General features: G+C 39.3%; 1 protein-coding gene across 1 annotated transcript; it reads right to left on the minus strand.

Moving 5' to 3' along the window:
• Positions 1 to 4,084: 4,084 nt before the first annotated feature.
• Positions 4,085 to 5,078, minus strand: LOC148291148 (uncharacterized). The gene is made up of 2 exons (XM_088245692.1): positions 4,809 to 5,078; positions 4,085 to 4,507 (listed from the first exon to the last, which is right to left on the minus strand). The coding sequence occupies exons 1-2, from the start codon at positions 5,076 to 5,078 to the stop codon at positions 4,085 to 4,087; spliced, it is 693 nt and encodes a 230-aa protein (XP_088101818.1).
• Positions 5,079 to 15,346: the final 10,268 nt, after the last annotated feature.

Below are 15,346 nucleotides of genomic sequence, written 5' to 3' on the forward strand. Positions count from 1 at the left end.
TTTGATCCACAAAATATTTTCCTTTGTAGTTGTTCAAAATAATTAAAGCCCTTTTTAATTTCCTTTAGAAGTATTCTAAGCATAACTTGTACCATTGGCAACAAACTATCAAAAAATAATCTTCATCAAAATTCTATTAATCTTTAGTAATTCTCTTCTCTTTTAAAAGCATGAAAGTTTTTACTACACAATGGGAAAAACATGATTGAACCCATGAAATAGATTATCAAACATTCATCAATTAATTAAAAAGAAAACTACAAATTCCATTTGAACAAAAACTACAAATTCACATTAAAGCTTAAGTTTGGATCAAACTAATAAAAATTACACACTTATATTAAAAGCTTTCCCCCTAGCCTTAGCTAGGGAGTTATTTCCCCATAAAATAAAACTAAAACAGAAATTTAGAACTAGAAGAATTGGAGGAAGGAGAGAGAGCTCAAGAGAAGATTGTGAGCTTGGTGTGATTTTACAATGCCGTAGCTCCTTCTATTTATAGGAGAATGAGAGTAGACAATTCCAACTTCATTTGAATAAATAACTTCTCCACCTTGCCACCAAGCCAATCACCATTTTTGCTTCCCTTGTTTATTTTCCTCTAGTGCCGGCAGCACCCTCCAAATCTTCATCCTCATTTGTTTGGCTGCCACACTTCAATGCTTTTGTTTTATTTATATCAATGCCATCACCACTTCTTCCTTTGATAAATCTTCTTTGGCAAGTGCTGATCTTCTTGCTGCCATTTACCTATTAGCTTTCATTTGTTTATTTGTTCTTTCAACAAATGAGTTGTGTATGCCATGACACCATATGCTAGGTAAAACACAAACTTTAGCCTAAATAGCTCAAAATCAAATAAATTACAGTACTAACAAATATATATTTAGGGATAAAACTTGTAATAATTATGTGCTCATCAAATGATACATGGGAGTTAACTGATCTTCCTGAAGGAGGAAAAACCATTGGTGTTAAATGGATCTACAAAACAAAGCTAAATGAGAAAGGGGAAGTTGACAAATTCAAGGCTCGGCTGGTGGCTAAGGGGTATACACAAGAATATGGCATTGATTATGCTGAAGTTTTTGCACCGGTTGCAAGACATGACACCATTCGTTTGGTGGTTTCGTTGGCAGCACAGAACTCTTGGTCCATTTATCAGCTTGATGTAAAATCTGTGTTTCTTAATGGTGAGTTGAATGAGGAAGTCTTCATTGACCAACCTCCAGGTTATGTGCATAAAGGGAGTGAGCAGAAAGTTTATAGACTGAAAAAAGCTCTATATGGTCTTAAACAAGCACCCCCGGCTTGGTACAGTCGTATAGATGCTTACTTCTCAAAGGCAGGCTTCCAAAAATGTCCCTATGAGCATACATTGTACGTCAAATCTGGAGAAGGAGGTAATTTTATGCTTGTTTGTCTGTATGTAGATGATTTGATATTCACTGGGAATGATGAAACAATGTTTGTTGAGTTCAAAAAATCTATGATGGATGAGTTTGATATGACTGACCTAGGAAAGATGCGTTACTTTCTTGGTATTGAAGTGGTGCAATCATCAGCTGGAATTTTCATTCCAAAGGAAGTATGCTCAAGAAGTTTTAGAAAAGTTTCAATGAATGATTGCAATTCTGTCCAGAATCCAATTGTTCCATGTTGTAAGCTCACAAAAGATGAAGAAGGAGTAAAAGTTGACAGCACCCTTTACAAACAAATTGTTGGCAGCTTAATGTATTTATCAGCCACTCGACCAGACATGATGTTTATGATTAGTCTTATTAGTAGATTCATGGAAGCTCCAACTGAACTTCATCTTCAAACTGCAAAAAGAGTGCTTCGATACTTGAAAGGTACTGCTGATTATGGTGTGTTTTACAAGAAGGGAAAAGGAAATCAATTAATTGGTTTTAGTGATAGTGATTATGCTGGGGATTTGGAGGATAGAAAGAGTACATCTAGTCAAGTCTTTATGCTAAGTTCAGGAGCTGTTTCATGGTCCTCGAAGAAGCAGCAAGTTGTTACTTTATCCACAACTGAAGCTGAATTCATAGCAGCAGCTTCTTGTGCTTGCCAAGCTGTTTGGTTAAGAAGAATTCTTACAGAGATACATTGCAATCAGGTTGGGCCAACGTTGATCTATTGTGATAATAGGTCAGCTATTAAACTCTCAAAGAATCCCGTGTTACATGGGAGAAGTAAACATATAGATGTCAGGTTTCATTTTCTTCGTGACCTTACAAAAGAAGAAGTGGTTGAGCTGGTGTATTGTCAAAGTCAAGATCAGATTGCAGATATATTAACCAAACCATTAAAGCTGGAAACGTTTGTGAAGCTACGAGGACTGCTTGGAGTCTGCTCTATTTCCTCTGTAAACTGATTGTTTGAGTAGCATTCAGTTTAAGGGAGGGTTTGTTAGATATTTAGCCGTTGTTTTCTGTTGTTAATAATCCCTATTAACAGGGACTTAGTTAGCATTTGATCTATTCTTTTGGAGAATCCCATAAATCTAGGACTGTTAGTCGTGGGATATTGTTTTTCCTTGTTTTCCTGTTTAGTTGTTTCAGTAAGCCTATTTAAACTAGGTCTCTAATTTCATTCAATAACAAGTCAATTTTCACAAGTTGTTTACACTACTGTATTCAAAGCTTAGATATTCAACACCAACGGCCGTTACCTCGGCGGTATCAACAATCTGATTTGATCAATGAAAAAGACACAACAAAGAAAAGCTTGTGAATTTAAGATGGGTTCATTGATGTTGATGACCGGACAAAAATACACATACAAATCTACCACTTATGGGTTATTGTTGTGGAAAATCTTTGCATGATAATTGTCACTGAGAGTGAATATCTGGGCACAGACCAAAGAGAAAGAGGATGAAGAATTATTTTTTTGTTTTTTAATTTTCAAATGAAGTTAACGGTGTTAATTTTATGTTAAGTGAAGGACACGTGTCAAAAGAATAAGAAGGTCACAGGGTGGCACAGGGAGTTCGGTCACAGGAAAACTGAACTATCATTTTACAAACTCCAAACGGAGGGGCTTTCCAGCACAAATTCACTACATTCCGCTCAATAGGGATGGACGAGGGTTTACAAGCAGTGGAGCAATCCAAAGCGTATTGGAAAACCACCTGATGATGATTGAAAGGCATAATAAAATTTTGATCAAACACTACCTTACATCTCCATTTCCAGAAGAACCAAAAAAGTAAAGAACACTAAATACCAAGGTAAATTATGACTCCCAGTCCTCCGAGATTCAAGGTTCGCCAAAAGCCATTCCTCAAAATCCAAATTGTGAAGGTCCGCCCCAACTACACCAGCTCCAAAACCATTCAAGAAATTCAGGGTATGATAGCATTTGTTGAATAAGTGATCAATAGATTCCTCAGGGTAATCACATATGGGACAGAGAGGATCTTGAGTCAGGCCTCTCCTCTGTCTTTGAAGGTTGGTGAGAATCTTATTATGACATCATAACCAAAGAAAGGTCTTGATCTTGGGAGGGACATGAAGCTTCCAAATGAAATGCCATTTCCACTCAAAAATATGCTGAGCATGGAAGAGAGAGTCATAAGCAGTTTTAACAGAAAAGTTTCTATTAGGAGTAAATTGCCAAACACATTTATCGACACCACTACCATCAAAACCAACATGAACACTTGTGATGAGATTAACAATCCTTTGAGGCAGGCACTCCAATAACCAGTTAACGTCCCAAAACCCCATCAACCAGAACATCACTAAATTTGGAGTGCAGCAAATCATCAGACAACTCATTAAGGGCATATTGTTGCAAAGGCCCACAATTAAGCCACTTATCAATCCAAAACATAACATCATCCCAGAGCTAACTCTTCATTTAATGCCTTGAGAAAGAACTTGAGTACCATAAAGAACACCCTTCCACACATTAGAACTACAACTGGTATGTCTTTCTTTAGAAGCTAAGAGATCACAATGTCGCAGGTATTTAGCATTAAAAACTTGCACCCAGATGCCTTGTTCATGTTGCAGCAATCTCCAACCAGTCTTAGCCAAGAGGGCCTGGTTAGTCCAAGCTGCTTTCTTACTTCCTAAGCCACAGCAAGCTCTGGTTTACACACATTACTCCATTTCACCAAATGGATCTTTCCTTTGTCATCAGTATGCCCCCAAAGGAAATTTCTGTTAATTTGATCAAGCTTATCACAAATGGAGGCAGGTAACTGAGAAGACTGCATAGAATAAATAGGAATAGCAGTCATGATAGATTGCAATGGAGTGAGCCTACCAGCCATGGAAAGCATGTGGCATTTCCAAGAAGCTAAACGCTTATGGACTTTATCAACAATTTCATGGTAAGTCAATTTAGTAACTTTTGTATGAATAAGGGGGACACCAAGATACTTACCTAGGCAAGCAGTGAGGGGAGAACCACTAATAGCAGCGATAGAATTGGCCATCTCATGGCCGGTATTAGGGGAGACACATATCATAGACTTTTCAAAGCTAACTTTCTACCCATATAGGGTACAAAATCATCTAAACATTGCTTCATAACAAGAGCCTGGTTAATAGAGGCTTTACCAAAAAAGACTAGATCATCCGCAAAGAAAAGATGGGATATAGCTGCACATACCTGACAAATCTAAACTGGCTTCCAAACCTTATCTCGAGTGCTTTGCTGAATGATATGGGAAAGCTTCTCCATGCATAAAACAAAGAGATAATGAGAGAGAGAGGATCACCTTGGCAGATACCACACTGAGGAGAAAAACCAGCAATAACTTCTCCATTAAGAATAACTTTATAACTCACCGAACTGATGCAATGCATTTGAAGCTCAAGAATTCTACCTCTGATCCCAATTTCCCAAAGAACCTCTTCAATAAAGGACCAACTCAAACGATCATAGGCTTTAGACAAGTCAATCTTCCAAGCAATAAAATCCTTTTTGCCTTTGGAGGTCTTGAATTTGTGAAGCATTTCTTGGGAAACAACAATATTATCAACAATTTGTCTTCTTGGCACAAAGCTCACTTGATTCAGACTAACAAGCTTAACCACATAAGGACGAAGCCTTGCCATACAAGGACAAAGCCTTGCCATACAAGGACAAAGCCTTGCCACAAGGATCTTATAAACCACTTTGTAACACAAGCTAATAGGCCTAAGCTAGGCCATAGAGATAGGTCTCTCAACCTTAGGCACCAAAGTAATCAAAGTTGCATTAAGTTGATTAGGAAAAGAGGTAGTCTGAAAACAATCCTGAATAAAGGAACTGATTTCATTAGAACAAATATCCCAAAACCTTTGGTAGAAAAGAGCAGGAAAGCCATCAGGCCCAGGAGTTGTTAGCCCACCAATGGAAAACAAACTATTCTTGATTTCCTTCATAGAGACATCACAATTAATCCCATCTAAGTCAACCTCATCAAGTCTTGTAAATAAAGGAGGAAGCAAAGCATAACACCCGTCAAACCAGGATCACAAAATAACTCTTGGAAATAGGTAACAATAATTTGTTTCATATCCTGTTTATCAGTTTTCCAGCCCCCATCTGCATTGTTCAACCCTTCAAGCTTATTCCTCCTTCTTCTAATCACAGTGGATAGATGAAAAAAGTGAGTATTCCTATCACCTTCCCTAAGCCAAGAGTTTCTGGATTTATGCAACCAAAATAATTCTTCCTGTTCCAGGACAAGGTTATACTCCTTATGCATAGTGTTGGCAAGTACTCATGAATTTTTTTTCACATTTATGAAGGAGGAGTCTTGGTATAATGTTGAGCATGGTCGTTGGTGTTTAATTATGGTCTTTTTATTTTTGTGCTTCAGTTTATACCCCTTATTTTTTATCTTCTTCTTCTTGGGTGCTATAAATGTCTTCATCCTTGGCCTATCTTTAGGAGGAGAGTTATTGTTTAAGTGCACAAGGTGATATGATCATGTTTATTGTTTTTCTTTCAGTGGTGTGTTTAGCTTTTAGTTTTTGTTTATAATAAAATAAATATTTTTTTTTTGCTTTCAAACATAGTGTCATTTTATGCTTTTTGTTTAATTGTGCAACTAGGCTTTGCTTCATGTTGCACCTTGAGCTTCGCCTGAATATCAGAATTACTGAGAAGGACACATGATAAACTGAATCTGGGGATTGCAGTGCATTGTCAATTAGGGCTGGGCACGGTCCGATTTGAACCGGTTTTCTTATAAAATTCGAACCTGAACCAAAAATAAAGACCGGTTCGGTCCGATCCAATTTTGACAAAAATCCACAGATAAAACCAAACCAATCCAGACCTGCCTGGATCCGGTTCGGGTCCCGATTCTCACGGTTTGGGCTTGCCATAAAGCTCATTTTAAATTACAACCAAATTTAAAATTATAACTGCATTCTTTTGTTCTTTTGTTGCTGCATCTACAGGGCTTCAAATGAAAGAACATATTCAATTTTCTGCAACATCTTCATTTTTAACTCTACTTCAGTCTTCCTTTTTATCCATGAGGCTTCAGTACCTGTTCCAAAGAGCAATAGATTGTCAATTGTTGTAACTTCATTTTCTTTTCTTGAATAATAATGAATGAATGAACTCCAGCCTAAAGTTTACAACAATGTTTAAAGATTTAGATGCCATTGAGGAATGATATCTGGCATAGAGAACACATCTGTCAAAACAAAACATGAAAAAATCGAGAAAAACAAAAGAATCAGATCTCAGTAACAGCATCAGCACAAAATCACAGAAAATATCAATACCCATATGAGAAGAAACAGCTGAAATCAAAAGTAAAATAAAAGCATCAAAAGAAACACAGATCATTGAGAAAAAAAAATTACCGATCTGTACAAGGTATTAGAGAGAGAAAGAGACGATGTCCTGCTTTGGATTGAGAGGAGAGAGAGGCAGACGGGGTGGCGTTGGGTCGGCAGCACTGAGGAGAGAAAAGAAGAAGAAAAAAAAAGAAAAAAGAAAAAAGAAGAAGACCAAAAAAAAAAAAAATAAGAAGAAGAAGAGAAGAAAGAGTCGGCACAGCACAGAGGAGAGAAAAGAAGAAGAAAAAAACAAGAAGAGAAAAGAGAAAAGAAGAAAGAAGAAGAAAAAAAAAAAAGAGGAAGAAAAGTCGGTGTTGAGGCCCAACAAAGTCCATGGTTAGACCCAAATAAGTTTTCGGCCCAATATGATACTGTATTAAGAAAAGTCACATATTGGAGTACACGAAGGCTCGTCATATACAAGTCATAGTCCCCATGCCATGCTAAATAAATAATTTGTCATGCTAAAGACTGAAATAATATTATAAAATACAAAGCCCATGCTAAACTAAGCACCGTGTCCCTCTTCAAGGACGATAAAATTGAAGCACGCCAAGCGACATGCCATGCCAAGCAAGGAATTATTATTCCGCACTCAGTCACGCCACAAGCTTAAGTGGGCCCCAAGCCACTCAAATACCCGGGGCTTGCTTGAGTGGGTTGTGGTATGGATGGTAATAAATTGTCATGAGGCCCATTGATGGGCCGAGAAATGGAAGTCCTGGGTTGCTTGGGAGCCTCGGGACTCAAGCCCATTTCATAGGCCCAAACAGGTGGGTGAGCACAAGAGAGAAAAGAATAGCCCATCACTCCAAACAAAAATAGCCCAACCAAAATAGCCCAATACTTGATAAAGTTAGCCCATTTATTTGATAGATCAACATTTTGTCTTAGAAGGCCCATACAATTAGGATAAAAATGCAGCAAAACCCCAACAGCTGGATAGAAAACAAAGCCATGGGTGAAGATTGAAAGGCCATGTGTGCAAAGCTGTTGGGAGGCTCCAGCACGTGGGAAGGAACAAGTTTCAAGCAAGAAACACCTAGCGAACCATGGGATGTTGGCGCGCAAAGTGGGAATCATCTTTCAAACCAGCAAGTATGCCCATTTCTTGCCCTTACCAAACCTGGCCATGGAAGAAGGAAAGAAAGAAAAGGAGGGAACGGCTGGAAATAGAAGTTCTCCACTGAGGCAGCTGTGGGAAGAGCATTGAGTGCCCAAAAATTCCTGATTTTGTGGGATTGGACAGAGAAGATTTTGCCAAAATCAAGTAGGAGGAGAAAGGAAACAAAAGCTTGGCCAGAATTGGGTAGAAACCATTAGGGTTTCTTGGGAATGGCCAGCTTCCAGCGGCTATAAAAGGGGTCATCCTTTACCCATCAAAACCAACACACTCTTCATAGAGCAAGCTTCCTCTCTCACCTGCAAACTTAGTAATTTTCGTGCTTTACTTGCCCATCTCCGTTATTTCCCCTGTTCTGGCAGGTTGCTATAGCATTGACAGAGTCTCTGTCAAGCTGCCGGAAACTGCTAAAGCCACCCATCATTCTTCCCCATCCTTCTCCCTCTTCATCAAACCTCCTTAGAATTCCTTCTCCTTTCCCTTAGAACCTCTGTCTCTCATATATAGGAACTCACAGCTCTCTCTCCTTAAGTGCTAAACTCATGACACTTTTGCTCCCATGCCACAAGTTTCTCATGCCAAGCTAGAAAATTTATATGTAAATTGTTGTTAATTTCGTTGGTGAAGGTAACCAAGGAGTTTCCTAAGGCTTCACTACCCTTTCGAGAGATTCTTAGGGCTTGATCTTCTAACTCAGACACAAGGGGACAATTCCATCAATTTGTTCTTTACAGTGGTCCAGCCCACTTATAGCTGTCAGAAGAAAAAGTCCCCTACAGTCGGCAACAAAGAAGAGAAGAAGAAGAATTTTTGAAAGAGAGATGATGAAGGGGATGGCTAGGGTATGAGAAATGGTTGAGGGAGTGGTACAAATGAATATAAAGAGTTGGGCTTGGTTAAGAAATAGAGTTGGGCCTGGTGAAATGGTTAAGAAATGGAGTTGGGCCTATTTATTTATTTGACTTTTGGAGTTGGGCTTGGTGTGGAGATGTCTAACAATATATAATTATATATTTTAATTTGACCGGTTCGGTTCGGCCCGGGCCAGTTTTTGAAGGCATGGAATCGAAACCAAAATCGGTCCAAACCAGTCCGATTCGTTTTTTTTTGACCGATTGTTGACTTTTTGGTCAACTTTGTTTTTTCTCCGTTTTTTTCAGTGTGGTTCGGCTAGGCTTTCCGGTTTGCCGGTTTGAATGCCCACCCCTATTGTCAATCCTGTCAGTTGCAGACATGTAGCACAATGCTGAATGGATCTTGTGTAACATCCCGACCCGAAATATTGATAAGTTTGGATTTAATTTACTTTAAAAAGTGAAGTTACAATTTTGCCCTCTAGTAGGGGCAAAATGGTCATTTCTACCCAGAAGGATTTTGGACCAACAAGTGGTATTTTTAGGAATATCGTACCGAGATGAGTCCGTAGACATGCGGGGGGTTTGAATCGGACTTGTAACGAAGGAGATACGAGATAAAAACCTCCGGTGGCACAATCGTAATTAATTCGAAGTTGATTTTTGATAAAATCAGAAAATCCTCATTTTCTCTATTTCTCTCTCTCCCTCTACACGCGCGACAGCCCCCCCCCCCCCCTTTGCGATTTTCTTCCAGCCGCCATAACCACTACCACCGGATTGGACCCAAAACAACCGGCCAAGCTCCGCCATCTTCCCCCGACCTTGCGCTGCCCGGAAACAGCCACCAGCCGCCGGAATCTGCCAAAATTGCGATTTTGACAGAACTTTGAGTCGCTCGTTCTCCCTCGTTTATCCACCAAATTGGATGAGTAAGGTATGGAAATCCATCTACTCTTCGTGCTCTAGCTGCCTGTTGGGTAGGATTTGAACGATTTCTAGCTTAAGCAATTCGATTTCGAACCCTAAGTTTGGCCAGTTTTCAAATTGAAATTCTGGCCACTTTCGTCGATAATTTGGGGTACGTCCAAGAACAAAAGTTACTCAAAATTAGGGGTTTTACCTAGGATAGGAGCCTTGAGCCGTGATTCGAAGTTTTTCCGACTGCCAGTTTTTGATCAAGCCACCAACGCGCTGCCGACGCGTGGGGCGGCGCGTGGGCTGTAAGGTGGGGTCACATTTTATCCCAGAATGATCCTTGGGTTGCCACGAGCGCGTATGGGCGCTCGGATCTCAATTTGGATATCGTTTGAGCCTCAAACGGATTTTCCTTATTCTATGATTTTCGGGTTTGATATGTTAGAACCGTTGGATCAAACCCAAATTTACGTATGTTGTTCCCTGTATTCCTAGGATCGTGTAGGATTTCGCGAATCATGAATCGGATCCCCGGATGTTCCGATTCAATAACTTAAAGTTTATGTTTTACGTTAATCGTCCGACCGTGAGCTATTTGACCGCCCGGTTGACCGAGCGTCTTCCGATATTATTCCAACACTTGAAACCCTTAGTTGGACCTTAGGAACGTTTCGTTCCTCGTGCTTACTTGAAACCCGGGAAATTAGGATTTTATTTTCAAGTCCTCGTTTGAAGAGTTTGATTTTAATATCGTGCTCGTATTCTGAAATAAGTAATCCGATTCCGCATACGCTGCAGGCAGGACCCTCACAGGGTCAAGCTGCGTGGGACTACTTGTGAGTGGACTTTGTTTTCTAATAAACATCATGATTTTATGATGAAAATTTTATGCATAAGAATTTAAGGATTTATGGGAATTCACTTTATACTTTATAGTCGAAACTATTATTTTTATAAAGTATTGGTGATATATTTGGGTTTTGGACATATTCAAGTATCTTGAGTGATATATGTATACTATTTGGGAAAGTACTATATTTGTTGAGTATGTGTGGGGGTACTTGGGATATGGTTATGAGGCATGGAAAGACGCGAGAGTAGAAAGTCAGTTTGGAGTGCTATAAGCACTACCATGTGTACCTCCCCTATATTGGAACTTGATTATGGAAATGTGAGATACTTGGAAATGTCGGAACCCGGGGCATACCTTAACGGGGTGTCACTGTAGACCCTTAATTGGATAGTCTGAGCGCGTAGGACTGTTTACAGGCGTACGGGTCTTGATTCTTCGTCCGTACATGCTGTCTGAGAGTTAATCCCCTAGTTGGACGGCTCGTCCGTAGCCACATAGTCGTTTTGAGGGCTGATAATTGTGAGCTAGTCAACAATCCCCTGTTGGATTGTTTCCCCGGTACAATTAGGTGTGTCATATACATATATATGATATCTCTTATATTATATATATATATATATATATATATATATATTTATTTATTTATTTATTTATTTATATTATATTTCTCGTATTTTTTAGTCTTACGCCCCCCAAATTTCTTTCCCTTCTTGTATGTTTTATGTGAATATGATTTTATTGGTTCAAAACCAAATTGTTCACAAAAGTCACCTAATTCTTTTTTGCCTAGGGCCTTTTGCTTATCAAGCTGTTTTCTTAATTTCATATCTGTGCGAAGAGCTAATCCTTCTGCGCAAATTTCAGAGGACAATTCCCCATAGGTGTAAGACCCATAAGGAATGACACCACCATTTTTCTCTTTAATTCTATTCCTAACCTTTTCAGCGAATAGAAGTGGCAATCCCGAAAGAAATTTCTCTTTCCAAAAGTCAGCATTACAGTCTTGCCTAGTGAATACCTTAGAGTAAAACACGTCCTTATACCACCTAAAATGGGACAAGGTTAGACACTTAAGGTTCATTAAGAGTTCTCTAGACCTGTCGTGCTGCAATTCTGTAGTTCCTACAAAATGTAGAGTAATTGTGTAAATTAGTGAATTTACCGCATCTTCCTGGTAAATTTTTTCACTTTTGATTAACCCAGTTACCGGATCTTGTACATTCTGCTGACCAATGGCCACCAGGGCGTTCAGGATTTGGGCTCTTGCTGGGTCGCTTAGGTGGAAATCCCACCATCCTTTTAATTGACCTACAAAGCCTACGATGATAGCTTCAGCCACCCTCTTATCTCCATTTCCTTTGATCTTAGAGGCTGTAGCGTACATCATCATATGTTTCATTGCGTTAATAATCTGATATTCTGTCAGACCATCAATATTCCATTCTACTATGGAGCTTCCACATTCCATCTTCCTCAAACTGTAAATCTACTGGAGTGGGTATGGGGTAGTAATTTCTTGTTTTAGCAGTTTGAGTGAATTTCTTTTCATTTGTTAACCTATTAATTTCAGGTTGTTCTTCCTTAAACATCGTTTCAAGGTCATCTATTTCTCCTTCAGTGAGAACCGACACTTGAGGACCTTTTCCTTTGTCTGACAATTTTACTTCCGATAATTTCTTTGCTAGGATGTCAACAAAATTTTCATCTTCTGACAATGTTCTTCCCATCTTAAAGTTTTTATTGTCCAAAGAGGGAGGTGGTTTGAAGAACACTTGACTACTCATTTCCTTGATCCTTTTAGTTTCTGAAGGACCGGGGTCGGATTTCTGCTCCTTTGCAGAAACAGACGTTTCAATCCTAGTGACTTGCTTTCCTAAAGACTGCAGAAACGGGTTGGTGTAATTATTCTGCTGAATAACTGCGCCTATATCCTCTTTACTAGCTGTGCGAAAATTATTGGCGCTATCATCAAGGAAAGTGGTTTCTTTGTAGGGAGCAGCTATCATATCTTTCTGCTTAATTACTATCTCGGGTGGATGTACGGCTTTTACTGATTTCCCATCTTTGGAAGTGTAAGTCGAGAACGGGCTTCCTATCATTTCTATATGATTCCTATATTCAGGAATGTCATATTTCTGAGCACACCAATCTAACCACGTAAAGAAGAAACAATTGAATTTCTTTTCTTTCATAAAGGCGGTATGGGCTCTCCAGAGATGATTTTGCCTATGCTCCTGAAAGGCTGTTTCAAACCAAATTCTTTTATTAATATTTTCAATACTCAGATAATTCCTTTTTATCTTTTCGTGTTCTATTTCAAAGGATTTTAACATATTTATTTCAAACTCTACATCCGAGAAGGAAGGCTCGGGTTGAGGTGGATTTCTCCTAATTCCTAGGTTTGGAAGGGTTTGTTCAAACCTGTAGGCTGGCCTTTGTATCTGTTCCTGGGTTCTCCTAAGACCTGCCAAGATCATTCTGTCATGGTCTAGATCGTAAGCTATATCAGAGGAGGTGCTCGACCTATGTGGTTCTAGGTTAGATCTAGAGGGTGCTAGATCAATCCTAGAGGTACTCGACCTATGTGGTTCTAGGTTAGATCCAAAGGATGCTAGATCAATCCTAGTTTGTCTGAACCTAAGAAGCCATACAGAACTTTCAGAAAAAGAAAATACACAGGAGAAACTAGCAAAAAGGCTAGTAAAGGAAAGAAAGGAGCTGTCCCAACATGCTATAAGTTGTTCTCAAGAACATAATTCATATCCTCCGTTAGCAAGAATTTCACAACATAATAGTTGTTCTCAAGATCGATTAAGCTCATTGGGCTCTTGAGAGCCCATTTCTGGAGCAGCATGGCCCTAAAAAAAGGTGTAGGACAGAGGGCGGCCCATATGCTTGATGATTATAGCATTTCTCCAGGGATGGTATAAACACTCATTGATTCTGTCGGAAAAGTGGATTGAGGGAATTTTCCCTTGCTTTGTAACAAAATCGTCCTCTCCGATCTCCATACAATCCTCAGCCATACCAAAATCACCAGCTACCTTGTCTTTGAAGCTCATTGGAATATGAGGTAATGATAGGGGGGTTCATCAGCATCAGATCCACCACCATCTAGGGTCTCTTGGGTGCAAGCTCGCTTCCCTCTCAGGCATGACCCAACCAAACCAGATCCATCCCCACCTATAGAAAATACGAACTCCGGCATTGCTACCGCCACCAAGAGTGGTTGTAGCAGTCGTAGACTAAGGAAAGCACATGGGAGAGAGAAAGCACACTTTCTTGAGACTTTGACGGTTTAGATGTTCTTTGAAATAAGTTCATTAAATTTTTTTTTTTCTAAAGTGATCAAATTTAATAAACTCAGGGGAATATATTCAAATTTAATTATCATCTTGGGAAAATATTCAAATAATAAACTCTTGATAAATTAGTGATTATCAACTCTTATGTTTTTTTATATTATCTATTAAGAAATAATAAACTCAACGAAATACAATTCCAAAGAATAACATACGAAATCTCTAAGACGCAAAAGACAAGGGTAAATGCAAAAGACAAACAATAGCAATATCAAAGAAACATAACAACACAGATTTAAAACACAGCCCATAAAAAATTAAAGCAAACCCAATAAGATTCAAAGGATTTAAGGAAAACCCAATTAGAATAATAAAAGGAAAGAAGATTTACCCAAAGCATCCAATTGTTGCTTCTTGGTAGAACCAGGTGGTCTGCCTCTGGCTTTCTTGATGGAAATCGGTGAAGCAGAACCTATAGATGGAGGAGGACGAGGAGGACGAGGAGGAGGACGAGGAGGAGGAGTTGAGCTTTGAGGTTGAACCTAGTGGTTGATGATGGAGTTGAGCTTTGAGGTTGAATGAGAATGAGGGTGAGAGCCTGAGAGGAAGAGGGAGAGAGATGCTGAGAGGGAGTTGCGGCTAGGGTTAGGAAATGAAGGAATGAGATAGGAGAGATAGAGTAGAGTCCATGAGTTTTAGTTTTGGAGTCCAATCAGCTGTTGAAGGGTACATGGTAAACTTTTCAAATAATCACTCAAGCCTTTTGATCGGTTCATAATTGTATATCATTTTGTACCCTTCTAGCTTATGATTTGGTTATGTTTTTGAGTTAAACTTGTGCTTTTAATCCTTTTTGTGTTTATCTTTCAGTTCATTGAGCTTTAGGTAATAATGATGGCTTTGGATAGTAAATGATGCAATCCGTGCATGTTAGGGCCTAATTTGGATGAATGGATGAAGAGCTTAAAGACAAACTCATTTTGGCTACAGCCCCCTGCCAGTCCAGTTCCGTAGGTCATATTGCAAGCTTTGTTTCAGCAACCTACACAGCTCGGATGAGGCAGCATTCTTCATGAAAGTTGTTCCAATGGGTGTGTACTATAACATATCCAAAATTCAGCCCCATTGGATAAATATGGAGTCTGTTACCTAGCAAACACAGAGCCATGCTCAGGATGGATTTTATCAGCGCGCAAAATGAGTTAGCAATTTGTTTTGGCCTTAACTTCCTCCTCCGACCTTGGATTGGCCCAAATGACATATGGCTGGAAAGAAGACATTCTGAACTTCAATTTCGAGTGCTTAAAGTCCTAATTTGATTAAGAGAAGCCCAAGTTGTAAGCCCTTGAAGTTGCTGGTTATGCTGACCTCAGCATGTGCTGGTTGGATGCTTGGTCATGGTGAGCTAGGTATGAGCTATCATTTCTGGTTGGAAGCTTGGTCATGGTGACATGAAGATGAGCTAGGGCTGCTGGTGGGATCTATTGGTGAAG

This window comes from Prunus avium, chromosome 8, assembly GCF_965620075.1.
Source record: "Prunus avium chromosome 8, drPruAviu1.hap1.1, whole genome shotgun sequence".
NCBI classification, from domain to species: domain Eukaryota; kingdom Viridiplantae; phylum Streptophyta; class Magnoliopsida; order Rosales; family Rosaceae; genus Prunus; species Prunus avium.